This window comes from Falco punctatus (genome assembly GCF_963210335.1).
Source record: "Falco punctatus genome assembly, chromosome: 3".
NCBI classification, from domain to species: Eukaryota; Metazoa; Chordata; class Aves; order Falconiformes; family Falconidae; genus Falco; species Falco punctatus.
In genome coordinates this window covers 109,590,676-109,616,900 of record NC_137582.1, presented here as the reverse complement: position 1 = coordinate 109,616,900, position 26,225 = coordinate 109,590,676, and the positions used below count along the sequence as shown (strand labels likewise).

Here is a 26,225-nt window from a genome sequence, read left to right as displayed (position 1 = left end):
AGCTTAACACTTGTGCAGCCAGGGAGCACAATATCCACCTTGGGAGAACACACAGTATTAAAAAACAACCAGCTTGACCCCCTTGAGGTCAGAGCCAAGTTACGTCTCTCCACCGTCCCGGAAAAACCGCTTTTAACAGCATCAAAGCAAAATGCCTCAAATTTACAGTTGCATGAAACCTCCCCGCAACCGCACAGCTCGACTGCTGCCCTTCGCTCCCTGTTCCCTGGCAGGCTTCCATGTGAAACAAAGGCAACCGCGGGGCTGCGCAGGAATTTGGAGCTGGGTGGAGAGGCTTTTGCCGAGTTATTGTTTTGGGCAGAGGGGTAGGAGGAAAAGGAGCGCAAGAGAGCTCAGGGAACAGACCGAAATTGCAGATCCGAGGCAGGAATTGGCACTAATTCCCAAAGCTGTGGGGTTCAGAGGGTGGGTTTTAGTGGTGGTGGGGCTGGAAAAGGATCGGCGCTGTTATTAGAGGGGGGAAAAGCTGTACGATTTACCCCCTTCACATCCAGATAACCTGAATGAACAGCAGAGGTCCAAAGGGGTTACCCACCTCCGCTGTCCCCGCTTTGCAGAAGAGTAGAGAAGGTGGAACACACCTCCATCCCCATCAGCACCAGGGGCCTAATTAATATTTCCAATCAAGTAGCACGCAAATGCGAAGCATCATTAAATCCACAGGCCAAACCTACAGGGATTTCTGCCACCCCCAGCAATTCTAAAGCAAGACACGAGCACGCTCGTACAAAACTCCTGTTAAGGGCTTGCATCCTCTGATTTCCATGCCATTTGTTCTCAATATGGCAAAGATTAAGCACTCGCAGAAGAAACCTGACATTTGTCAGGATTATTCACCTCCAGCACAGTACATGCACTGCCGATGACATTTAACCACGCTGTTCTCCTTCGCCTTCAGGAACCCGAGCGGTTCCTGTGGGATGCCAGCTGTGAATCCCAACGCTCCCGCTGCCGCACGTGGCTCCCAGCGGGATGACCTCCTCCTAACGCCTCCCCACCTTGTCTTGCTGGTTAAGTTATCGAGGTCTGAGGGCACAGGGGGCAGATGATCAGGCTGATATTATTTAAGCGCTAGGAAAGCCCAGGGGTTTCACTGATTGTGACACCGAGTGGCACCTTTGGAGACAGTGGTCACAAAAGGGGCTTTGAGCAAGACCCTGACTCCTGGCCTGCCTGGAGCATCACCAGACGAGATGGGGAGGCCAAGAGAGTCAAAGCTCACTCACCTGGTACTTCGATTGTCAGAGACTTCTCCCGGGTTTGCAGCCTGTATACCAGCATGTAAGCATTGCGCGAGCAGTGAGTCCCTTTCCCACACTTAGGTTTACGAGTCTGGGATTTAGAAGGCTCCGCTGTGGTACAGAAGGCAAAACACAATAAACACACAAGCTCGCTTACTGATTCTTCGTTAACGGGACAAGTTTGCCACCTAGCCAGCTTCCCTCTCCCCGCTGTGCTCTGCCAGGCCTCTTTTTGCCAAGCACTGGGCTTGGCATGAGCCAAAATTGCATCCCAAAGAAAGGCCCAAATCCCTCCAGCATTTCTGGAGGCAGGGTAGTTCAAAGGGACTAAAATTAGGAGCCTGTTCTGAACTGCCCTTCTACAAAAGCCTTTCTTCTCTCCCCAGTTAAACCTCAGCAACTCTTGTAAAAACATCCTTTCTCCCCAGTGACTCTTGTTCTGGTGTCCTGATACCAAAGAACAGAGTCAAATCCTCAGAGAAGAGAATCTTATTTACAGGTGATTGTGTATGTGAAAAAACACGTCCTTCTGTTAGGCAACAAAGCTTTTTGGGAGCAAACACCCACGGAAACGGTTATTACAGCGCAGCTGGTGGTGCGATGTAAACTCCTGTTGCAAGAGCTGCCGTTTCCAGCAGACTGTCAGGCAAGGAAAAAACAATCTATAGCTGCAACTGCAAAAATCAACCACGTTTTTTTTACTTTAAAAGTGTAAAGAGACAATCCTCCACAGGTCATAACGGAACACTGAAATGTTAAGAAGGGCCTGTCTCTCCCAAATTCTGAAAAAATTCACATGCCTCTCCCACCACACCATCCAGGGGACTTCCTAGACGCTCTTTATTTGCATTTTCTCCAAATATTTTCTAAATTGTTCCCATCTGCGCAGCCAGGCCACAGGACTCTCTCCCTGCAGCAGACCTCTGCTTTACGTTACTGACCTTCTCCTGCCGTTGCACACATTTGTAACAAAGAAGGGTCTCAGTTTGCCTTGGAGCAGGCAAATAACATCAGTGCTCGATAAAAAATATTAAGGCTTCCAGCCTACAGGGGCTTCTAAACATGCTTTATTTCTATGCTTCAAGCAGCTTTGTGTTTCAGCAAGAATACTTACTTGCGGTTAAGCGTAAACCTTTACAAGATAGAGGCCACAGTGGTTTATTTGCATCTTATTTTGCTACGCTGGGTAGCTTGGCAAGTTAGAGAGAAAGGTTGAGAAGCTTTTATTTCCTTTCGGGGCTTATTTTTCTCTCTCACACCACTAGATGTCTAGCCAGCTTCACAATTTGTTTGGAAGCAAGTGGTAGTCAAACATTAACAGGATGACAAAGCTGCTCCGATGGCAGCCAGCTTTTCTGTCTGTCGTGATGAAATGCAAGGTGTTTACTAGCAAGAGAGCTGCAAATAAAGTGGCGTCACGCAGATGTGTGCACGGAAGGGAACGGGAGAGGGAGGCTAATTCCCCGTGCCTGCGTGAGGGCATGCTCAGGCTGACATGGCTTTACAACAAACTAAGGGAGCAAATAAACCTGAGGGTGTCTTTTCGTTAAACTCTCGCTTAAGGACGCTTCAAAGAACGGCAACATTTCATAAAGTCCAATTGCAGCAAAGCACAAGCGTCCTGGTGGGCCAGTGTTTCTGCGAACGCACTGTTTGCACTGGAAGTGAAATGTCTGGCGTTAACTTCCCCATTTCCCAATCCTGCAACGCATCCTGTGCTAAGGAACACTGGGCAACTGCAAATCCGTGCACCCCAAATACCAATTTAACGCTGAACTGTTCCTATAGATCAACTGCAGACTGAAACCCCCCCAGGTACAGCCTCAGCCCAACCCCTCCAAGACATCAGGACCCTGTCCCGTCCAGGGAACATGGTTATCAGGGCAGCACCAGGACACCAGCACGAGATGAGCCGACAACGGTAGAACAGAAGAGCGCACAGAAGGAGTAAAAAATGCAAAGAAAAAGGCAGTTTTGGTTTCCAAGCCCTTATACAGATCAAGATTTTTTTTACAGAGACTCTTTACTGTCTCCAAGTAAAACACCTCAGTGGAAATAAAAACATAATGTGCTAAGGAAACTGAAAATAATCTTGTTATCTGTTCCTAACCCTCCTTTTGCACAGCGGCCAAGGAAGCGACAACTTGTCTGTTTCATCCCGATAGGCGACTGCTGCCCAAGTTATCAGCATCTTATCTGCCATGTGGCAGGCAAGAGAAATACTAGAGGAACTGATCACGAGGTGTGTGTAAACACTCACACAGGGCTGAAAAGAAGAAAATCTGGCTGCAATTAACAGAATTGCTGTTTCACACATTACTCCTAAGATGCGACAGCACGCGTAGGAGAACTTTTGTTTTAAGAGTAACAGGGCCTCCACGTATTCAGCCTCCGTGTTTTTGGTGAAAAGAGTTATTTTAAAAGGGCACTCACAACTCAAAGGTTTTACCTAGATCTTCCTCAATCCCCAACTGCAGTTTCTTCCCCTCCATCTTTTCGATGTCTTCGTCGTTAAACTTGTACCACTCGCCCGTCTGCGGATCCTTCACGTGGGCGATGTAGTGCCCGGAATAGGCGCTCACGCCGCGGTGTATGAGGACAGCACTAAGTTCATACACGTAAACGCCGTCTGGAAGGAAAGCAGCAGTTATACAGCGCTCTGGCTGGAACAGCAGAGATCTTTTCTTTCCTAGTGCTTCATGTTTTTGTAAGGCAGCAGACAAAGACTGCCCTTGAACTTGCATCTTTCCAAGTCCTTGCTAAGTAGGTTGTGACTTCCACAACCCACTTAGCAAGGCAGTTACTTGAAACACAGGCTTCAAACAACTCCTGACAGATTTTTCCTTCAAAAAGGGGATTCAGAGGAGATCTCTGCTCGTCTGCTGAGAGGCAGTGGGTAAAGCTGATGGAACACAGCGCACAAAACTCACTTTTTTGTTCCATAAAAGGCTCCATGTCAAGCAGCTCGGAGAAGCCAATATAGGTGTTCAGCTTTTTCTTATGGCCAGTTTGTCTGTGGGGAGGCAAAGCTTCAGCTCAGGGGACAGCAATAACAGTTCACATCTCAAAAGAACTCCCCTTGAAACCCACCGAGCATTCCCAGAGAAGCTCATGCACGCGCTTAATCCTCAGTCTCTTAAATTAACGCAGAAAGAGCAAAGCAGATGACTCCCCAAAGAGCTTCCTTGCAACCCATGCTGCTCCTGCCTTACCAGCACACGCGCCAGCAAGAGCCTTACCTGTCAAACACGAAACGCATCAGCTGCAGGTTGAGTGTGCAGGGAAGACTTAGCAGCCTGATCTTCCTCGTGGCATTCTGCTTACTCTGACAAGTTTCACAAAAATAACGATTGTCCCCTTCTAATTTTTCTTCCTGAGCGAGGAGGGGAGGCAGAAAGAAAGGTCTTGAGAACAGAAAAAAAGTGAAGCAGTCCAAGCTACTCAACAGCTGGGGACTGAAAAGTACAGAAGTTGTTTTAGCCATTTAATTCTCTACCCAACTACCTTCCAAAATATTCTCTTGGTTAAAAATGCGTGCTAATAAAAGCACTTTACAGCACGGTCACAGTAGGCTGCTCTCACTTTAAGGCAGACTGTAGACTGAATCAAGCCTTATTCCTAGTTCTCAGGTTGCTTACAAGACCATCAGGTTTGCTCCCTGCTTGACTGAGTCGGTTAATACCAATGAGGGCTATGGCAAAAGAAAATAATTAAGTCGCCTTTTTATGAGTTCACATGGACCAGGTTAATGTAAAACCACATTTTAGCCTGGAAACTACAATCCCCTTGTGCTCAGCCATGCAAACATCACCTCTAAGAGCCACTGCCTCCGCCTAAGTAGATCCAAAGGCATGATTCAGCCAGAGGAGAACGCCGGCTGCCCTAAACAAGGTCAGAGGGCTGTTTCATTTGAAGGAGGAGCAGACAAACTTGAAGTTCACCATTTCAGGATTTTAATGCGCATACACCAACCAGTCTTTTTTCATAGCAGACCTTCCGCAAGCTGAGCAACCGGTTTGCTGAGCGCATCAGCAAAGCCACTGCCCAACAGCCAGACAGCTCAGGTACAGGGTCACGTTTCAGGTTAGTTCTGTCCCAAATATTTGTCGTTGAATCCACATCTTGAACCTTTCACGTGCCATATCTTAACTTAAGATCTAGGCAAATTTTCAAGTCGAATTAAGAGCACTTGCAGCTGTTCCGGCAGCAGCTATTCCCGGGGTCCTCCCTAGTATTTTTGAGAGCACATTTTAGAGCAGGGAATGTCTCCTGTTGCTATGCAGATGAGTACCGATATAGAAAACACAAAAAGCAGCCATTCTCCCGGTGCTATCCATGACAAAGCACACAGGGAGTTTTTGTCAGACTTTGGAGATGTTTTCCCAACTTTGCTGGAAAAGTATTTTAACTAAACACGGGACTTTCAAGTGCTTTTTTAACTAAACAGGCGACTTTCAAGTGCTTTTTAAGGCCGTAACATGCGCATGTACTAATTCTGGTCCTGAGCCACTGCTTGCTGGCCTTTTCCAAGTCTGCAGAAAAAAACCATTTCCTTTTAGATGCATCTTACTGAGAAGACTTAAGTTGCTTTGCTCCGATACCGACCTCAAAGGCTGTTAATTGAAGGAAGGAATTAAAATATCTTGCTAAGAATAGCAGGACTCGAAAAACAATAAGCTCGTACCTTAAGAAATTCCGTTATACAGTCTGTCAGCTGCTTATGCCCTTGGATGTTTAATTCCAGCTCATAAAATTTAGACACGAGTTTGGACTCCCTGCCACACTGGTTGCAGCTAAGATTAAAAAAAAGAAAGGAAAAAAAAAAAAAGACAAAACCGCATGAGGACAGTTCACTGGTTCATGTGTCTGAACTCCCCAACCACTAGTAAAATACTCCTTGAGTGATAAAAGCAGGAGAAGTCAAAATTAGTGTGATTCACACCCCTAAACAACAAAAACTCTGCAAGAAGGTGTAAGCAGATCATAGCATCCACCAGGAAAAAACAGAACACCTGCTTACAACTCGCATACACCATTTTATATCATTTTGGAGGCAAAATCCACAGCTCCCAGAACACAGGAATAAAAATACAACACGTGAGTACACAGTTTTCTGTCTGCGAGATTTTACGTCCCATTAACTCACTTACACGTTTAATTAGTAAATTTTCATTAAAGGATTAAAAGCGTCTGGAGAACCACACCACCACATGCACAGAATCAGGAAACCTGAAAGCTAAAAACCTCTTACAAAATGTTTCAGCAGAAGCTTACCTGCCCGCTCCGGCTGTTAGGAGGGATCTTTCCCCCGCCTCACATTCTTGTAAAATGTTTAAATATTTACAGAAAGGTTCTTCCTGAAGACCAGATACTTACACCGTGACGTAGGCGTACTCTCCACAGAACTGCTTTTGCACTATGTTTCGAACATCTGGGTTTTTTTGTTTGGATAAAGTATCTTCCAGCAGTGACATGAACAGCTTTGAAAACTCCTGGGCGTCCTAGAAGTGAAAGCCAAGTCCGTTAACAATATGCGGCAGCACAAAGCCCAATCACAACCTTGTCGCTAATTTACTGCAAATTACCCGGAGCCCTCACACAGGCTACATAGAGGCTTCGGTCGTGCACTGAATAGAAAAAAAGACCAGTCGGGAGAACTAAAGAAAAAGAGGAATTTGCCTAAAAGGAGTGCGAGGCCCCCAGCGTGACACCACGGCGTGAGCAAACCTGGCTCCCAGCCAGCCGCGCTGGGTGGTTTGACTTCTGCCCCACTCCTTGCAGGGCTCTGGAATTAAGAAAAAAACAAAACAAAAACACTCCTGCAGGGCTTTCTATCCCCTTAATGCTTGTTTTTCAAAGCTGAGCACGCAATACGAGCTGTCCCCACTTGCCTTATAGGCAAAAAGAAAAATAAACCCACCCCAAACATGAGAAGCTGGCCTGTGGATTCATCCCCTCCTGCAAGGCTCGGGAGCCTCCCCACACCCATCTCAGCGCCTTCCTCTCCCAAAAACAAGCAGGCTTTGGCCTCTCCCAGCTGTCCTTCAGGATCACCGGTCAGTAGCAACCGCTTCCTTCCCCTCCCAGAGCCTCCCAAGGAAACGCGTGCTGGTGCTCAGGCTCCTCTTCCCACGATCTCCCTTACTTCTCAAAGCGGACTTTTTTCAAGCCGTGCCCTGCTCCTCAGCTCTCTTCAGTTCCACCTCTGCAAGACCCCGCTGCGGCACTCACACCTCTCTAACGGTGCTTTCTCCACCCCACACCCTTGCCCTAGATGGTGACTGGCTCTTGGTGACCCAACCAAGTATCTTCTCATCATGCAAGAGCACTTCAACCCCTGCTGGACTACCCGCCTGGGAGAAGCAGCCCACCAAACACCTGCAAAAGGACCCTCAGGGCTCGACTAAGTGCTAACAACACTCCCAGTCCCCATCCCATCGCTTCCCGGGCTCCCCCTGACCTCCCATACCAATGGGAAGAGCCTGGAGCACCACTTCTCCTGTTGTGTTTGTACTGCGCAGCAGAACCTGGCTCTCGAGAGGTAATTAATTACTCAAGGGCCGTGCCTCAAACCTACCTGCTGCTGCCCGGTATCCAAGCCCAGTGCTTTGACAAATCCAGAGGGATCAATGTATCGCCTTTTGCTGTTCTGCAGCAAGGCAAACAAGTACTGGAGGTGCTCGCAAATGGTCTGAGGCTCATAGTCTATTAAAACAAGTTGCACAAATTACAGTAAGCAATTCAAGGCAAGAGATAACTGTTCCAAGTAATTTGCTTGCTCTTTCTTTCTAAGAGTAAATTTAACGATCAGAAGTGATGTTTTTTAAAAGTCATTTCAAGTTATCATAAGAACCAAAGTGGTTCAAGTCACTGATGGCTTGAAATCCCAGTGCAAGCCGAATATCACAGAATTATTTAAGTTGGAAAAGACCTAAAGATCATCAAGTCCAACTGTAAGTGTCCCACAGTGCCTAGCATGAGCTGCAAGTGAAGAATTCAAGCAGAACGCACCGACTGCCACATAGCAATAGCGTCTTATTTACCTTAAGTAGGAAGACATCATTTAAAAATCCCATAAAAATTGGAACAGAAGAAATCAGGCAGCTGCCCTGACCCAGAGCACACCTATAGCACCATACCGTACATAAAGGTACGTCAGCCGGGGCCACTGCCCACTGTGCAGCCAGGAGTCTCACTCCTACTGGGCACCTAAACTTTTGCCCTCCCATGGGATGAGTGCGGCTCCGCAATAACGCAGATCGGTCCCAACCCATGTGCTTCCACCCCCCAGCACCATCATTAAGCTGAGAATGCTTTGGAAAGCAGCCTGGCAAGGAATGAACCCAAATCAGATTTTTGGATCTGATCAGAACATTCTGATTTAAGAAGTAACTCAGATAAAGGTTAGTTTATTCCCCAAGGCCGGATGATAAACTCAAAAACAATGGCGTAGAGATGGGATAAGCAGGCTGTAGCTTCTCCCCCCAATTCTCATGATAAACACTATCCCGAAGCGGACGCCAACGTGTAAAAATTTAGGAGAAAACGAGCAAAACCACTCCTGCTCGCAGCAGATGACTTTCCACCCACCTTTGTCCTTCGGGATGCCCTCTCCGGTCGTGTACTCGCTGCAGGTGCTGGGACACAAGTAGAGGGCTTGCCGGAGTTCCAAGTTAAGAAACCACATCTGCAAGAAAGTGTTCACGTAGCACGTGGCGCCGAGGTTCGTTAAGCCCACAAATGCGTTCTGGTGTGAGAGAGAAAGTAACAGTTGTCACTTGTCACTGTGGAGGAGCAAGCAGAAATCCAGCAGCCGGGGCGGCAATTTTACAGCTGTTTTTCAGGAAAACGCCGCTCCGGTACTGTACAAACAGCTGCATCCCAAACTCTCTGGCTACAAGGGGACACAAGGTGTCACCACCCCTTGTCCCCATCTTCTCCTGGGGACCAGGAAGGGCAGGGGATGCTTTTGGGGGAGGGGAGGGCTACCTTCTTGCGGCGCTCGCAGTTGGGGTCGTCGATGTTGTGGAAGCTGTTCTCATCTATCTCACCCAGCCAGACGTGCTCCCCGATGCCCACCAGGCAGTTGGGGTTCCCCCGGCAGTTCCTCCTGTAGAACCAGCACCCACCACAACTGTCACCCTCACCGAAGGGATGCTCCCATCCCCTGAGGGGGTGACTGTGGGGGACAAGGGCAGCAAGGGGGACGCTTAATGCTAAAAAAGAATGAGCAGGGTGGGATGCAGGTCCCACACGCACCACAAAAAGAGAGTTTATGGATGAACAAAGAGATAGAGAACTACAGGGGAGGAAAAAAAGGGGATGCTAGGGAAGAGTACAGGACCTGGGGAGCCAAGGAGGGAGGGGGGCCCCCACAACCCAGGGGGATCCCCAACATCTGGGGAGCCAGGCAGGGAGAGGGACCCCCACAGCTCAAGGAGGTCCCCTACATTTGGGGAGCCAGGCAGGGAGGGCCCCACCGCCAATCCTGGTGGGATCCTCCATATCAGTGCAGCCAGGCAGGGAGAGAGACCCTCGCAGCCCAGGGGGGGGTCCCCTATGTCTGGGGAGCCAGGCAGGGAGAGGGGCCCCTGGAACCCGGGGGGTGCCCTATATCCCGCCAACCCCAACCCCAGCGAATGAGGGTCCCAGAAAAGGGAAAGGGGGGGGGGGCTGTCCCCGCCGGCCCTCAGGATTCCAGGAAGGGCAGGGTGCTTCCCCAGCCCCCCAGGAGGGTTGAGAAACAGGGGGCGCCCCCCGCCCTGGGGGTGATGCGCGCACAGGAGGGACCAGGCGAGGCCCCAGACCCGGGGGGAGCGGGGGAGGCCTGGGGTCCCCTGCGGCCCCGAGGACCGGGCTATGCGGCGGGGGGGGGAGGCGGAGGGCCGCGCCGGGAGGACCGGGGGGGGGGGGGGGGGCGGTACCGGCAGGCGCCGCGCTGGCAGGGCTCCAGCCCGACGCGGTAGGCCGCTTCGATGTGCTCCTGCGCCACCGCCTCGGGCGGCACCGTCTCGGTCCAGCGCCACGCCGCCTTCTCCAGCTGCAGCCGCGGCGCCATCGCCGCCACCGCCCCGAGCTGCGGCCCGGGCCTGCCCCGGCCCCGGCCCCGGCCTGGTCCCGCCCGGCCCCTCCTGCCGCCGCCGCCGCCGCCGCCGCCGCCGCCGCCAGGGCCTGTGACGCCACGCGCGCGCCGCGCTGCCGGGCGCGAGGCGCTGACGTTGCCGGTCTGCGACACGCGGCGCGCGAGGGGCGGGGCCTGCGGCGGGGCGGGGCCACCGGGCGGGGCCACCGCCACCCCAGGGCCCCCGTCCCCCCATTCCACGCTGCACCGCCGCCGGACCCCCATTCCGTACCGCCCCGTACCCCCTGCACCCCAACACCGTAACCCTCCCGCCCCGTACCCCCGCACTCCCAGACCATAATCCCCCGCAGCCCCACAGCCCGACCTGTACCCCCCTAGACCCACACCCCCACACCCCACTCCCCAATACTATACACACCGTACCTCTACCCCGCCATAACCCCCTACCCATACCCCCCATACCATACATTCCGTACTCCCCAATACTATGACCCCCATACCCCTACCCCCCATACCATACATTCCATACCCCCCAGTGCTATCCCCCATAACCCCCCATACCATACTCCCCAATACTATCCCCTCTCCATACCCCTACCCCCAATAACCCCCCATACCATACTTATCATACTCCCCAGTACTATCCCCCTATACCCTGCGTTCCATACTCCCCAGTACTATCCCCCCCATACCCCTCAATACTATACCCCCCATACCATGCATTCCATACTTCCTGGTACCATACCCCCCATACCATATGTTCCATACTCCCCAGTACTATACCCCCCCATACCACACGTTCCATACTACCCAGCCCCCCCACCCCCGGCGCACCCCCAGACACGCAGCCGCACTGGTTCTCTCTCCTTTAATAGCTGTCCCCGCGGGGGTCCCCGCCAGCACCCCGATTGTCCCTCGCGCCCCACCCCGCTGCCACCCTGGGGGGCATCCAGGCGGCCCGGCCACCCCAGCACAGCTTCGGGGCGCCGGTGGGGGCGGGTGTAAACATTTTTGGGGGTCCCGGCCCCCCCCCGGAGTCTCCCCGGGGCAGCGAAGCACCGTTTCCTCCTGGCTTGTTTTTTTTGGAAAAGAGTAAAATTGGCCACAATTCCCCCAAAGAGGCTGGGGGGGGGTTAGGAGGGGCAGGGGGGGGCGGGGGAGCCCCCCACCGCCCCGTGCCGCAGGTCGATGGGGTGCCGGGGGGTGCCGGGGGGCGCCAGCGCCAGCCCCCGCAGGCAGCCAGTGATGCCCGAGGAGAACTTGCCGGCTGTCAGGCTGCGGGGGTCTGGGGCTCCGCCTGGGGGGGGGGCGGGCACAGGGTGGGGGGGGGTCCTGTGCCACCCGCCTCTGCCCAGCCCGTGTCACATCAGGTGTCCCCACCCCATGTCCATCACGTGTCCCATCTCATGTATATTTCATGTCCCACCCCGTGTCCCATCAGGTGTCCCATTCCATGTTCCATCAGGTCCCATCAGGTGTCCCATGAAGTGTCCCAATTCCATGTCCCACCCCATGTCCTGTTAGGTGTAATTCCATATCCCACCCCGTATCCCATCACATGTCCCATTCCATGTCCCACCCTGTGTCCTGTCCCATGGCCATCCTGTGTCCTATCCCATGTGTGCCCTGTCCCACCTCCTGTGTCCCACCCCATGTCCCACTCTATGTCCCATCATGCATCCCATGTCCCATTCTGTGTCCCACCCTGTATCCAACCCTGTGTCCCATCAGATGTCTCGTTCCATGCCTCATGACACATCCCAACCCATGTCCCATCCCATGTCATGCCCTGTTCCATCCCACCCCATAGACCCACCCATGGCCCCCCCTGTGCCCCCCCGTCCCCCAGGTGCCACCATACCCACGAAGATGCTGCCCTGGGTGTTGGCCATGATGTTGGCTCCCGGCGACTCCCCACTCACCGGCTCTTCCCCATCCACTTGCAGCTGCCCACGGCGGCCCTCCCTGCACGGCACCCATCAGCACCCACCCTGACCCCCAGCCCCAACCCCCACCCCTCCCCCAGCCCCAACCCCCATCCCTCCCCCAGCCCCAACCCCCACGCACCTCGTCACCACTACCCGGTGCCACTCGCCATCGTTGATGGGGTCTTCAGAGATGATGGTGGCCTCGCCGCTGCCCAGCTGGTAGCTTCAAGGTGACACGGGATCAGCACCCTTGGGTGGCACGGGGCACCCTGAGGTGACACCGTGTCCCCCCACTCACCTGAACACCAGGTGCCCATCCTTCAAGCCGAGGCCAATGAAATCTTTGGCTTTGCCACCCTCGCCGGGCTCCTGTGGGTGCAGTGGGGCGGTGAGCGGGGTGGGGTGCACCCTGACCCCCACCCTCAGGGGGCTCAGCACCCTGGTCCCCTCCCCGCTCACCGCCCCGTGCCACAGCAGCAGCCCGTCGGCGCTGCCCGTCCGCAGCTCCAGCTCGATGCTCTCGGGCGCCTCGGGTGGGCTGCGAGGAGAGGGGGATGGCTTGGTGGGTGCAGCACCCCGGGATGGTGCAACGGCACGAGGGGTGCAGCACCCTGGGAAAGGTTCAGCACCCCAAGAAGGCTGCAATGGCCCAATGGGTGCAGCACCCTGGGCAGGGTGCAACAGCACGAGGGGTGCAGCACCCCAGGCAATGCAATGGGTGCAATGCTGCAGGAAGGGGTGCAGCACCCCAGGAAGGATGCAATGCTGCGATGGGTGCAACACCACAATGGGTGCAATGCTGCTGGAAGGGGTGCAATGGCATGATGGCTGCAACACGGTAGGAAGGGTGCAATGCTGTGGGAGGGGGTGCAGCACCTTGTGAGGGTGTAATGGCATCGGAACAGGTGGAATGCTGCAGGGATGCTGCAACGCTGCAATGGGCGCAATGCTAGGGGAAGGGTGCAACGCTGCAATGGGCGCAATGCTAGGGGAAGGGTGCAACGCTGCAATGAGCCCAATGCTAGGGGAAGGGTGCAACGCTGCAATGGGCGCAATGCTAGGGGAAGGGTGCAACGCTGCAATGGGCGCAATGCTAGGGGAAGGGTGCAACGCTGCAATGGGCGCAATGCTAGGGGAAGGGTGCAACGCTGCAATGGGCGCAATGCTAGGGGAAGGGTGCAATGCTGAAATGGGTGCAACGACGGGAAGGGTGCAACGCTGTGGTAGGTGCAACCCATGGGAAGTGGTGCAACTCCCCGGGGGGGCTGCAACACCCCAGGCAATGCCACGGGTGAGGGTGCAGCACCCTGCTCAGAGGGGCCCTGTGCCCAGTGTCGCTCACCCCCGGGGAAAGAGCTGCCCAGGCAGGGCAAGGTAGGAGCCATCCTGGAAAGCGGCGCTGAACTGTCCTGGGGCATCTGGGGGGAAAGAGAGGGTGAGGGGGTGGCCCACGCCCAGCTGCCACGCCCACAGCATCACTTTTGGGTGCAAGAAGGGGGAAAATGGGTGCAGGGACCTACCACCACCCCCGCTGCCTTCCTGCCAGTCCTGCTCCAGCTCCGCCAGTGCCAAGCCTGCAGGCGAAGGGAGGTTGGGGAGGGGGTGGCACATGCTTGCCCCCTCCCCCCCATGTCCCCAAGTGTCCCCAAGCATCCCCCTGACTCACTGTGCTGGCAGTAAGGGCCAGTGTAGCCCTGTGGGCAGAGGCAGGCGTTGCCCTTGCAGGTGCCGCCGTGCAGGCAGGGGTTTCGGTGCAGACAGCGGTCCTCCTCCTGCTCACAGCGTGGCCCTGGGCACACAGAAGGGGACAGCAGGTGACACAGGCAGCGGTGAGGGTGGTCAGATCCTCTCAGCTCACCTGCTGCGCCGGGAGTTCCCCTTGCACACATGTGTGTGTGCAGGGTAAACATGCACATGAGGCGTGTGTGCACACAGCACACACAGCAGCCACGCTGCACGCTCCTGCACGCTGCGCATGCTCCTGCACACCATGCACGTGTGAAAACTATGCACACAGCATATGCATATGTATAAACGCACACATGGCAGATGCACACTCGTGCAAACTGCAGCCAGTGCATAGCACGCATGCCAACTGCACACACCACACGTGCATGTGCAGCACATATGTAGTATGATCTCATACTGTGTGAACATGCAGCAAATGCACCCACTTGCAAAGTGTGCACACAGGTGTTCCCAGCACCCCTGCATGCACGCATCACACACACCACTTGCAAAACACACGTGTGCACACAGTGCACAGCGCACACATCTGCAGCTCACATGCACGCACGGCAAACGCATGTACTGCACGCACACCCCCAGCACACATGTGCACACAGCAAACACATGCACTGCACACACACAGCACACATGTGCACACAAACGCATGCACACACAGCAAAGGCATGCACTGCACACACGCATGCCCAGCACACATGTGCACACAGCAAACTCATGCACCGCACACACACATGCCCAGCATGCCCAATACGCAGCACACTTGCACCCACAGTGCACACGCATGCTCTGCATGCACGCACATGCCAACTGCACACGTGTGCACCCCGGCGCGGGCCTCACCGCTGAAGCCGGGGGGGCAGAGGCAGCGGTAGGCAGGGGTGCCAGCCAGCAGGGGCAGGCAGCGGCCCCCGTGCAGGCAGGCAGCGTGCAGGCAGGGCGAGCGCTGCCCACACTGCCCCACACCACGGCTCCGTAGGAAGCTGTATGATAAATCCACCTTCTTCCCATTGATGGAGACCTGGGGGGACACCGGGGAGGGGGGGATCAGCCCCCAGCCTCCCTCCCCCAGCGAGGGGACCTGGGCACTCAGGTTGGATTCAGGGGGTCTCACCTCTCCAATGCAGCCCCGGAAGGAGGTGTTGGTTGGGGGGCGCAGGGGGGGCTCGGTGCCCCCCAGGTAAAGGGGGGTGCGGAGGTTGAGACCTTGGCTCTTGCCGGGCGAGGAGCGTTTCACCGGGGCGGCGTCATCCACCACCAGCGTCCCATCCTTGTGCACCCGCTCGGCTGTCACCCGGTGCCAGTGGCCAAGTGTCACCGGCTCAGTGCTCCGGAGCACTGCTGGGCCTGGGGGGACAGGATGGTGGCATCACAAGGGGATGGGGGACACCAGGGATGCTTGGGGACCAGAGAGGTGCCCTGGGTGATGCTGGGGGACCCCACTGATGCCTGGGGACACTGGCAGCATCTGGGACCAAAGGGATGCCAGGAGACCCTGGTGGTGTGACAGCGATGCTTGGGGATACTGGCAGTGCCTGGGAACATGGGTGATGCCAGGGGACCACAGTGACGCCAAGGGACTCCCCACTGATGTCCGAGCACCCTGGTGACATCTGGGGACCTGGCTGGTGCCAGGGCAGGGACCCCAGTGCCATGATGCCAGGGGACCCAAGTGACACCAGAAGGACCCCAGTGGTGTCTGGGGACACAGCAGCACCTGAGGAGCCCAAGGAGGCCAAGGGGCACTGGTGACACTTGGGGACCCCAGTCGTGCCAGAGGATCCTGGTGATGCTTGGGGACCCCAACAATGCCAAGGGATGCCAGTGACACTTGGGGACCCTAGTGATGCCAAGGGACCACAGTGATGCCAGGGATTCTTGGTGACACTTGGGGGCCCCATTGGTGCCAGGGGACCCCAACGATGCCAGTGGATGCTGGGAATACCAGGTCACCCCACCTACACCCAGGGTCCTCGGTGCCACCAGCCCCTCTCCCTCCCCCAGTGCCACCAGGACCCTGTCACCACGCCAGCCCACCTGAGCCCAGTTCATAGCGGAACTCGAGGTGGCCACCAGCCATGGTCAAGGCGACAAAGTCCTCAACGGGGGCGGCTTTGCCGGCGCTGAAGAGCAGGAGCCCGTCGGGTGCCAGCGGCAGGAACTCGGCTTCCACCCGCAGCTCGTGGTGGACGTTGGTGAGGGGTGGGTAGGAGACGAAGGCGCCCGCCTCGCCGAAGGATGGCACGCTCACCGCCTCGCCTGCAGCACCCTCACATCAGCGCCCAGCCGTAGGACCCCAGCCTCCAGCCCCACGGTGACCATCTTCCCAGGGTGCTCCCCAGCCCTGTCGCCAGCATGGTCCCCAGGCCTGTGCCCATCTCCCCACGGTGGTCCTCAGCCTGTGTCCCCAGGGTGGTCCCCAATGACCCATCCCCATCGTGCCCATCTCCCTGGGGTGACACCCAATGGCCCATCTCCACCATGTCCATGACGCCCATCTCCCCAATGACCATCTCCCCAGATGGCACCTAATCTCCTGTCCCCATCATGCCCATGTCCCCAGGGCCATCCCAGCCCCATGCCCATCTCCCTGGGGTGCTCCCCATCCTGCACCCATGTCCCCAGGGCAGTCCCAGCCCTGCGCTCACCTCCCCACAGCAGTCCCCATCCCACGCCCATGTCCCCAAGGTGGTGCCAGCCCCATGTCCATCCCCCTGGGGTGCTGCCCATCCCACGCCCATGTCCCCAAGGTGGTGCCAGCCCTGTCACTGTGTCTCCAGCCGTGCTCACCCTCGGTGCACCTCTCCCCAGCCTTGCCCAGGTGGCAGCGGCAGGTATAGCCCTGCCCGTCCGGCCGGTTGACGCAGGTGGCATCAGCCCCACATGCCTCTGTAGGATGACAAGTCATGAGAACCCATCCAGGGAGGGACATTGGGGTGACATCCCCAGGGTACAGGCACTTACCTGGGTGACAATGCAAAGCCCGCGAGTACTCGCAGTTGCTGCCGGTGAAGCCAGGGGGACAGCGGCAGATGTAGGTGCCACTCTCGGCATCCTGGCACACACCGCCATTCTAGAGGGGGTGACATGGGTGTCAGCGATAGGTGGGGATGGGTGGCGATGGGTGGGCATCACCCCCCCATCCTCACCTGGCACGGCTGGTCCTGGCAGGTGGGACAACTGGTGACACCGTGTGCTTGCAGGTCCATGTTCCCAAAAGCCACCTCCTCCCCTTGGATGCGGAGCTGGCGAACGCATCCTATGGAGGGATGGAGATGGGGTGGAGGGAGTGACAGGATGGCTCAGCCCCTCCACCCGGCGCCCTCCAAAAACCCGCCACTCACCCATAAATCCACGGCTGAGCCCTGTCTTAGCCACGGCACCAAAATCGGGGTACCCCCCCAGGTACAGCTCCTCGTTCAGATCCAGCCCTTGGAACTTCCCCTGCAGGCACAGGCAGGTGGGCACCACCTCCAGCACCCTGACCCCCACCCAATACACATCAACACACACACCCCCAAAAAAATACCTGGGAAGTCCCATTAATGGGGGGGTGCCCATCCAGTGCCAGCGAACCCCTGGTGAGGTTGCGGAGCAGACGGACGGTGTGGTACTCGCCCAACCGCAGTGGCGTTGGATGCCGGATGGTGGCCATGCCCGAACCGGCGTCAAACCTTATTTTTGGGGGGTACAAGGGGTGTGGGTGGGTGCTGGCACCCATTTCTCCCCCCCTCCCCATAGCACCCACTGATGGGTCTCACCTAAATTCAGGGCGGCCGCCCACCAAACCAAAGGAGATGAAGTCGGCGCCACTGGTTTTCCGCTGCCCGTTATAGAGGAGAAGCCCTGTGGGGTGGCAGTGGGTCAGGCAGGGTGGTCCCCACCTTGGGGAGGGGGTCACATACTGGGGGTCCCCAAAATACCCCCAGGATGGAGGAGAAAGCCCCCATAAGGTGTATGTGGGTTCAGATGAATAGAGAATGGGAGCCAAAGGATGGAGAATGGAGGATGGATGGAGGGATGGAAGGAGGGAGGAAGGGAGAGGGAAGGGAGGAGAAAACGATGGAGGGGATGTGGAAGGGATATGGAGGGGACACGGAGGGGACATGGGGCTCCCATCAGTGCTCACCATCAGCAGCATCAGGTCGGAAGGTGATGACAATCTCGAACCTCTTGTAGGCATCCTTGATGGTGGGCAGGGGGAGGAAGGAGCGGGGCGTCTGCCCAAAATAGGGGACCAGGCGCTCTGCAGGGATGGCAGGGTCAGGAGGGGTGGGAGTACATTCCCCCCCACACCCCATCCATCCATCTGTCCATCCATCCTCACCTCGGACCTTGAGGACATAGTAAGCAGTCTCCTGGCCGCGGTGGTTGGTGGCAGCGCAGGCGTAGACGCCAGCATCCTCATGGTGCACGGCCGGCAGCGTCAGAACATTCCCCTCCACCCTGGCACCTGCCGGCAGCTCCCCCTCCAGCTGCGGCAGAGCGGGTTGGGGGTCAGCACCCATGGGGTGCCCCCCCAACCCTGCATCCCCATCCCTGCATCCCTCCACCTCACCTTGCTCCAGGTGATCTCCGGCACCGGGAAGCCAGATGCCAAGCAGGGCAAAACAGCCGCTGAACCCACTGAGACCTCCTTCACCTCCGGCTGCCCGGCGATTTGGGGGGCAGCTGGGGACACACAGAGGTATCACCACCCCGCGGTGACACCATGTGCGTCCCCAGCTCCGTGTGCCCATCCTCACCCTGCACATGGAGGATGACGTGGGACTGCACGGTGCCCACAGCATTGGTGGCGGTGCAACGGTACTGCCCAGCATCTGCCCGTTCTACTCGCTCGATGGTGAGGGTGCCGGCGCGGACCAGCACCCCGGGTCGGATATGGCCCCCCACTTTGCTCCAGGTGACGTGGGGACGGGGTTCACCCAAGCCCAGGCACTCCAGCTCCACCGCCATCCCCGCCAGCACCGTCTGCACCGCCGTCCGAATGTTGATCAGGGCCCTGGGGAGAGCTTGGGGGGGACAGTGGGGTTTTGGGGGGCCCCTCTGGCACAAGGAGGCATTGTGGTCAGGGGTGCCAACCAGAGGAGTGAGAGATGGGGAGAAACAGGGTGCTCGAGGGCATGGGGAGACCATTGGGGTGGCCATGGGTGCAGGGAGAGACTGGGGGTATTGGGGTGCTCATGGGCATGGGGAGAGATGGCGGGGTACCAGGGTGCTCTAAGGTTTGGGGAGAGATGGGGGATACCGAGGTGCCTGTGGGTGTGAGGAGAGATTGGAGGTGTCAGGGTGCCCACAAACCTGAGGAGAGGTGGGGGGTATTGGGGTGCCTGTGGGCATGGAGAGAGATTTGGATGGGGACTGGGAGAGATGGGAGGTACTAGGGTGCCCATCAATGTGAGAAGAAATAGGGGGCACGGGAGTGTATGGAGGGTGCAGTGAGTGATGGGGGGTGCCCATGGGTGTAGGGAAATGAGGGGTACCAGGGTGCCCATGGGCACTGGGAGAGATGGGGGGTAATAGGGTGCCCATCAATGTGAGAAGAAATAGGGGGTACAGGGGTGGATGTCAGGTGCCAGGATGCCCATGGGTGTAGGGAAATGTAGGGTACCAGGGTGCCCAAGGGCATGGGGGAGATGGGGGTACCGGGGTGCCAGTGTTGGTGGGGGACAGGTTGGGAGGTGCCGGCATTTCCCGGTGCATGGGTGCATTCCTACCCTGGACGGTGAGGGTGGCCCTGTCCTCCGCCTGCCTGCCCGGGGCGCTGGCCCGGCACACGTACACCCCCTGCGCCCCCCACGCCAGCTCCGGCATCCTGGAGGGACACAGCCGGGGTGTGGGGACACAACCGGGCTGTAGGACCCCAGGGGGGATCCCACTGCCCTGCCCCCCACTCCTTACCGCAGCACTCCATCCCGCACGCTGTGGCTGGAGGGCAGCTCCCCGCCATCCTTCAGCCACTCCAGACGTGCCCGGGGGTCCCCTGAGACGGTGCAGGCAAATTCGGCAGTGCTGCCCACCCCCTTGACGAGGCTCCCCGGCGTTATCCGTACCGTCAAGGGACCGCTGCCGGCATCGCCACCATCACCAGCATCCCCTGGGCAAGACGCAAAGCCCTGATGGTACCCGGCATCCCCAGCGCACACCGTCCCCGTTGTGGTGGGGGCTCACCGTGAACGGCCACGTGGGCGAAGCTCTCAGCAGTGCCAACGCGGTTGGTGACGAGGCAACGGTAGGTGCCAGCATCAGCGGGCAACACCGGGCTGATGCGGAGGAGGCCGGCACGGTGGATGGCACGGGCCGAGAGGCTGCCATTGACCTTGTCCCAAGCGTAGAGCAGCGGTGGGGTGCCATGGGCCAGGCATTGCACCTGCAGTGCATCACCGGCACGCACCGCGGTCTCCTCCGGCAGGCTGGTGGCGTACGGTGGTGCTGCGGGGACGGCCGGTACCGTCAGTGCCCAGCCACAGCCAGGATGGGGCAATGAACGGGTCAGCAGGGCAAGGAGGGCAGCGATGGGAGGGTGTGGGTGGGGATGGAGGTGGGCATGGGCTGGGCTGGACCAGAGACAGACAGATCCACAAAGGATGGGATGGGATGGATGGATGGATGGATGGAGGGGTGTGAGAGGAGGTGGAGAGGTGGATGTGAGCTGGGATGGCTGAGTGATGGATGGATCCGCAAGGAAAAGGATGGATGGAGGGGTATGAGAGGAGATGGAGAGATGGGAATGTTCTGGGATGAATAAGAGATGGATCCACAAGGGATGGATGGATGGATGGAGGGGTGTGAGAGGAGGTGGAGAGGTGGATGTGAGCTGGGAGGGCTGAGTGATGGATGAAGCCACCAGGCAGGGGTGGATGGAAGAGTTTTAGAGGAGAGATGGGTATGTGCCGGGATGAAGGAGAAACAGATGGATCCATGAGGAAAAGATGGATGGAGGTGTGTGAAAGGAGATGGAGAGATGGGTGTGAGCTGGAATGGATGAGTGATGGACAGATCCGTGAATAGGGGATGGATGGAGGAGAGAGACAGGTGTGCACTGGGACGGGACAAGCAGACAGATACATCCATGGGAGGGGCTGGATGCCGGAGCTTGAGAGATGGAGAGCAGGAAGTGTCGGGATGGAGTGAGGATGGATCCACGAGGCAGGGCTCGATGGGTGGGAGCAGTGATGGAGATAGCCGCGTGCGGAGGAAGGACAGAGAGGAGCCAAGGATGGGTGATGGCAACATCAGGGGTGAAGGGAACAGTGCAGATGGCAGGAGGGGCCCAGGGGCACCCTGACACCCCCCACCCCGCCCTTACTCTCCACGTCGAGGGTGACGAAGACCTCGGCAAAGCCGGCGGGACTGCTGGCGTTGCAGATGTACTGGCCCGAGTCCTGCTGCGCGGCGCGGGGGATGACCAGGCTGCCGTTCACCACCCGGTGCTGCCAGGGCAGGGGTGCCCGCAGCTTTGACCACTCGATCCGCGGTGCTGGCTCACCTACAGGCAACGCCGGTGCCCGTCACCGTGGTGTCAGGGTACCGCGGCACGACACCCCTCCTCCGCCACCAGCCTCCAGCCTCCCTGTACCTCTGGCTGTGCAGTGCAGCGTTGCGGTGTCCCCAGCCACCACAGTGACAGTGGATGGTGCGGTGACCTCAGGGGCCCCGGGGTGCGACTGCGCCGTCACCACGTGGACATCCACCCGGGCTTGTGCCGAACCCAGGGCGCTGTGTGCCGTGCAGACGTAGGTCCCGGCATGCTCCAGCTTGGCTGGTGAAAGCTGGGGAGGGGGGGACAGGGTGGGTTAGCAAGTACCAGGCACCCCCTGGCACCCCAGGGTGCCCTGCTCACCTGCAGGATGGCCTCGCTGTCCATGTGCAGCAGCGTTTGGTGCTCCACCTTCTGCCGGGAGCCCAGCCGGCTCCAGCGCACCAGTGGCCGGGGTTCGCCCCGGCCAAGGCACTCCAGGCTGAGGGATTTGCCCTCCTTCACTGTCACAGGGCCTGGTGGCATCACTGACACCGTGGGGGCACCTGGAGAAAGAGGAGAACATCAGCATGGGGCCAAGTAAGGATGTTGACATGGCCATGAGGGCAACACCACCCTGAGGGCATGCGGAGCATGGGGAGGATGTCAGCATGGGCATGGGGATACCATCATCCCAGGGGCACCTGGAGGACATCAGCATGGTGACATGGACATCACCACTCCAGGAGCACCCGAAGCATGGAGAGGATATGGGTATGGGGACACCATCACCCCAGGGGTATCTGGAGCACACGGAGGACATGGGGATGGGGACACCACCACACCAGGGACATCTGGAGCACATGGGAACAGGGACAGGGCCACCCTGGCCACCTCGCACCTTGCACCAGGAGGTTGACGACGCTGCTGGCGACGCCGAAGCGGTTGGAGGCCACACAGTGGTATGCACCCTGGTTGCCCACATGGGCGCCGGTGATGGAGATGACGGAGCCATTGGGGCTGATCTTCACATTGTCTGGGCAAGGAGGGGCCATCAGCACCAAGGCCATCCTGGAGACCATGCCAGGGCCACCCTGGGGACCACCATACCTTGGAGATGTTGGCCAGGTCCCATCCGCCAAGTGACGTTGACGGGCCGGGCGCCGTCGTGGACACGGCACTTGAAGGTGGCATCCTCGCCTGGTGCCACCGCCATGCTGTGTGGGTCAATGGAGATGATGGGGCTCTGCAGACCTGTAGGGACAAAGGGACAGGGAAGCCACGAGGTCATCCATGTCCCCCATCTCCCCTTGGCATCCTCCCTTGCCCCATGGCCTCACTCACGGTAACTGGAGCTGTCCCGGGAGGTGACGGTGACAGTGACAGCGGCCTCACGAGAGAAGCTGCCCGTGTCTGCCCGACACACGTACTCCCCCGAATCAGCCACTGAGAGCTGGGACAGCCGCAAGCGGGACCCCGAAACCTGGGGACATGATGGCAGGAGGTGATGGCATCAACCAGCCACACATGGCCACTGTCTGCCACTGCACCAGTGACCCCACCTACCTGGTGCTTGGCTGGGAGGGGACCCCCACGCTTGTACCAGGTGATGGTGGCCTGTCCCTGCCCGGCCACCACACAGTCCAGGTCCAGGGTCTGTCCCTCGGTGACAGAGGATGCCGAGGACTCGATGCGGATGGGTGGCGTGACACCGGTGGCTGTACAGGCAGAGTTAAGGGCAGATGTCCCCACTGGTCCTGGGCACTGGTGGGGACCCGTCCCCCCAAAGGGTGGCACTCACGGTGGGATGGGCTGGCTCCGTCATCAATGGTGACGATGAGGGACGTCTCTCGCGTGACACCGCCTGACGTCACCCGGCACACGTACTCCCCCGAATCAGCCGCTGTCACCTGGGGGATGCGCAGGCGGGTGCCCGACACCTCGGAGGGCACAATTTGGGGACAAGTCAGCACCAAAGAGCAGAGGATGGGACAAATTCGGGGTGAGCCCCCCCTGTGCCCTACCTGGTGGCCAGCGGGCAGGGAGCCACCGCGCTTGTACCATGTCACTGTGGCAGGGCTGGATCCTGCCACCACACAGTTGAGGTCCAGGGTCTGTCCCTCAGCGATGGCTGAGGACGAGGACTCGATGCGGAGGGGCTGGGAGACACTGGAGGCTGGGGAGGGGACAGGGAAAGGGGACGTTTGTCACTGAGGTGGCACCTTTCTGTCCCCAAGCACTGCCCTCTTGCACTCACAGTAATAGGTGCCAGCACCGCCAGGCACAGTGACAATGACAGATGCCTCCTGCGTGACGGTCCCCAGGGTCACCCGGCACACGTACTCCCCTGAATCGGCCACCGCCACCTGGACAAGGCGCAGGCGGGTCCCCGACACCTAGGAGAGGTGACAAGTTGGGGACACATTAGTGCCTGACACAGGGCTGTGCCCTGCAGGGTGATGCCATCTCCCCAGCGTCCCACCTGGCTGTTGTGGGGCAGAGCTCCCCCGCGCCGGTACCAGGTGACATGAGGGTGGCCCTGTCCTGCCACCATGCAGTTGAGGTCCAGGGTCTGTCCCTCGGTGACGGAGGCAGAGGAGGTCTCGATCCTCACTGGCGGTGTGACCCCGACAGCTGGGGATGGCAGTGGGGTCAGCAGGGGCAGCCACCGTGTCTCCATGGTGTCCATGTGTCACCTCCCACCCGTTCCCAGTACCGTAAGAGGAGCCAGCACCAGTCTGGATGGTGACGATGAGGGACGTCTCGTGCGTGACGCCGCCTGATGTCACGCGGCACACGTACTCTCCTGAATCAGCCGCTGTCACCTGGGGGATGCGCAGGTGGGTGCCTGACACCTGCGGGGGTGACAGATGTGAAAAGGGGGACACAAACCCCTCAACACCCCAAAAAATCCCTGTTCCACCCCAAACTGCTCCTCTGGGGTCCCCTACCTGGTGCTTGGCTGGGAGGGACCCACCACGCTTGTACCAGGTGATGGTGGCCTGTCCCTGCCCGGCCACGATGCAGTTGAGATCCAGGGTCTGTCCCTCAGCCATGGAGGAGGACGAGGACTCGATGCGCACAGGTGGGGTGACACCAGCGGCTGGGGACAGAGATGGAAGGGTCACTCCAAGGACTATGGAACAGTCCCTTGGTCCCCTGTCCCCTCCTGTCCCCACTCACGGTAGGCGCTGGCACCACTGGGCTGGATCGTCACCACGATGGAGGTCTCCTTGGTTGTGGCCCCACTGGTCACCCGGCACACGTACTCGCCTGAGTCGGCCGCTGTCACCTGCAGCAGCCGCAGCCGGGAGCCGGACACCTGCGGGGAGGGGACACATGGGTCACCAGGGCCACAAGAGCTTGCACAGGGCCATCAGCACTTGCACGGGGCCATCTGGGATTGCATGAGGCCACATGAGCTTGCATGGGGCCACCTGGGCTTGCACAAGTGACATGGCCTTCCATAGGGTCACTTGGGTTTGCATAGGGCCACATGGGCTTCCATGGGGTCACTTGGGCTTCCACGGGGCTGTGGGTCGATCCCAACCACCCCCTGGAGACATGACCCTCCACGTCCCCTACCTGGTGCTTGGCCGGGAGGGATCCCCCGCGCTTGTACCAGGTGACGGTGGCCTGTGCGGGGCTGGCGATGACGCAGTTGAGGTCCAAGGTCTGTCCCTCAGCCACAGGGGATGACAAGGACGAGGACTCGATGTGCAGGGGGGTAGTGCTGCCCGGGGCTGGGGACCAAGACAGGTTAGGGACAGTGGTCACCACCACGTGTGACACTCCAAGGGACACTAAGAGCCCAGGAAGCTGGGATGGGTGCACACATGGGTGGCTTCCCCAAGGAGCGATTTGTCCCAGATCTGGGGACACAGCAGGACAGTGTCACCCCTCATGGGTAACGTCCCCTGCCCCCACTCACAGTAGGCACCGGCACTACTGGGCTGGATCGTCACCATGATGGAGGTCTCCTTGGTGGTGGCCCCGCTGGTCACCCGGCACACGTACTCGCCCGAGTCGGCTGCTGTCACCTGCAGCAGCCGCAGCCGGGAGCCGGACACCTGCGGGGAGGGGACACACAGGTCACCAGGGCCATGTGGGCTTCCATGGAGCGTGCACGGGTCCATTGGGGCTTGCACAGGGCCATGGGTTGATCCCAACCACCCCCTGGGGACATGTCCCTCTACCTCCCCTACCTGGTGCTTGGCCGGGAGGGACCCCCCGCGCTTGTACCAGGTGACGGTGGCCTGTGCAGGGCTGGCGATGACGCAGTTGAGGTCCAGGGTCTGTCCCTCGGCCACGGCAGAGGACGGTGACTCGATGCGCAAGGGGGGCGTGCTGCCTGGAGCTGGGGACCGAGACGAGAGGGTGACACTGGTGACCATGGCAGAGCCCCACCGGCACGAGCATGTGAGACATGACTCAGTGCCACAGCATGTGGGGACATCCGCAGCTGGCACTGTCACCCCCTGTCCCCACTCACAGTAGGCGCTGGCACCGCTGGGCTGGATTGTCACCATGACAGCAGTTTCCTTGGTGGTGGCCCCGCTGGTCACCCGGCACACGTACTCGCCCGAGTCGGCCGCTGTCACCTGCAGCAGCCGCAGCCGGGAGCCAAACACCTGTGGGGAGGGGACACGGGGGTCACCAGGGCCACGTGAGCTTCCATGGGGCTGCTGGGGCTTGCATGGGACTGCTCAAGCTTGCCCAAGTGCCCAAGCGCCAGCTGGGCTCGCACAAGT

The 26,225-nt window shown here is 58.4% G+C and overlaps 2 protein-coding genes across 4 annotated transcripts in view; both read right to left on the bottom strand.

The window, feature by feature from the left end:
• The window catches only part of USP48 (ubiquitin specific peptidase 48), a 30,633-nt gene extending 20,207 nt beyond the window's left edge, over positions 1–10,426 (bottom strand). For 2 of the 3 annotated variants that reach the window (XM_080378894.1, XM_080378895.1), the window contains exons 1-10: positions 10,187–10,425; positions 9,252–9,372; positions 8,853–9,009; positions 7,840–7,967; positions 6,639–6,763; positions 5,947–6,055; positions 4,502–4,635; positions 4,193–4,275; positions 3,712–3,891; positions 1,248–1,373 (exon numbers count right to left, since the gene is read on the bottom strand). In XM_080378894.1, coding sequence (XP_080235020.1) covers positions 1,248–1,373; positions 3,712–3,891; positions 4,193–4,275; positions 4,502–4,635; positions 5,947–6,055; positions 6,639–6,763; positions 7,840–7,967; positions 8,853–9,009; positions 9,252–9,372; positions 10,187–10,320 — 1,297 coding nt within the window. In that variant the 5' untranslated portion in view covers positions 10,321–10,425. Of the gene's footprint in view, positions 1–1,247; positions 1,374–3,711; positions 3,892–4,192; positions 4,276–4,501; positions 4,636–5,946; positions 6,056–6,638; positions 6,764–7,839; positions 7,968–8,852; positions 9,010–9,251; positions 9,373–10,186 lie in introns of all 3 variants that reach the window. The other variant, XM_080378896.1, reaches the window with a different exon arrangement.
• Positions 10,427–11,196: 770 nt separating this feature from the next.
• The window catches only part of HSPG2 (heparan sulfate proteoglycan 2), a 43,018-nt gene continuing 27,989 nt past the window's right edge, over positions 11,197–26,225 (bottom strand). The window contains 42 exon segments of the mRNA XM_080377729.1: positions 11,197–11,641; positions 12,206–12,309; positions 12,412–12,495; positions 12,571–12,641; positions 12,732–12,810; positions 13,615–13,690; positions 13,793–13,846; positions 13,939–14,061; positions 14,859–15,036; positions 15,130–15,362; positions 16,053–16,274; positions 16,806–16,904; positions 16,980–17,088; positions 17,165–17,274; positions 17,360–17,459; positions 17,545–17,689; positions 17,777–17,861; positions 18,145–18,261; positions 18,343–18,490; positions 18,574–18,686; positions 18,761–19,027; positions 19,733–19,830; positions 19,917–20,112; positions 20,187–20,447; positions 21,325–21,504; positions 21,595–21,787; positions 21,859–22,040; positions 22,376–22,510; positions 22,585–22,728; positions 22,819–22,957; positions 23,041–23,192; positions 23,276–23,414; positions 23,499–23,650; positions 23,732–23,870; positions 23,957–24,108; positions 24,191–24,329; positions 24,426–24,577; positions 24,658–24,796; positions 25,060–25,217; positions 25,406–25,544; positions 25,680–25,831; positions 25,967–26,105. Of these exon segments, the coding sequence (XP_080233855.1) occupies positions 11,478–11,641; positions 12,206–12,309; positions 12,412–12,495; positions 12,571–12,641; positions 12,732–12,810; positions 13,615–13,690; positions 13,793–13,846; positions 13,939–14,061; positions 14,859–15,036; positions 15,130–15,362; positions 16,053–16,274; positions 16,806–16,904; positions 16,980–17,088; positions 17,165–17,274; positions 17,360–17,459; positions 17,545–17,689; positions 17,777–17,861; positions 18,145–18,261; positions 18,343–18,490; positions 18,574–18,686; positions 18,761–19,027; positions 19,733–19,830; positions 19,917–20,112; positions 20,187–20,447; positions 21,325–21,504; positions 21,595–21,787; positions 21,859–22,040; positions 22,376–22,510; positions 22,585–22,728; positions 22,819–22,957; positions 23,041–23,192; positions 23,276–23,414; positions 23,499–23,650; positions 23,732–23,870; positions 23,957–24,108; positions 24,191–24,329; positions 24,426–24,577; positions 24,658–24,796; positions 25,060–25,217; positions 25,406–25,544; positions 25,680–25,831; positions 25,967–26,105 (5,961 nt within the window). The 3' untranslated portion in view covers positions 11,197–11,477.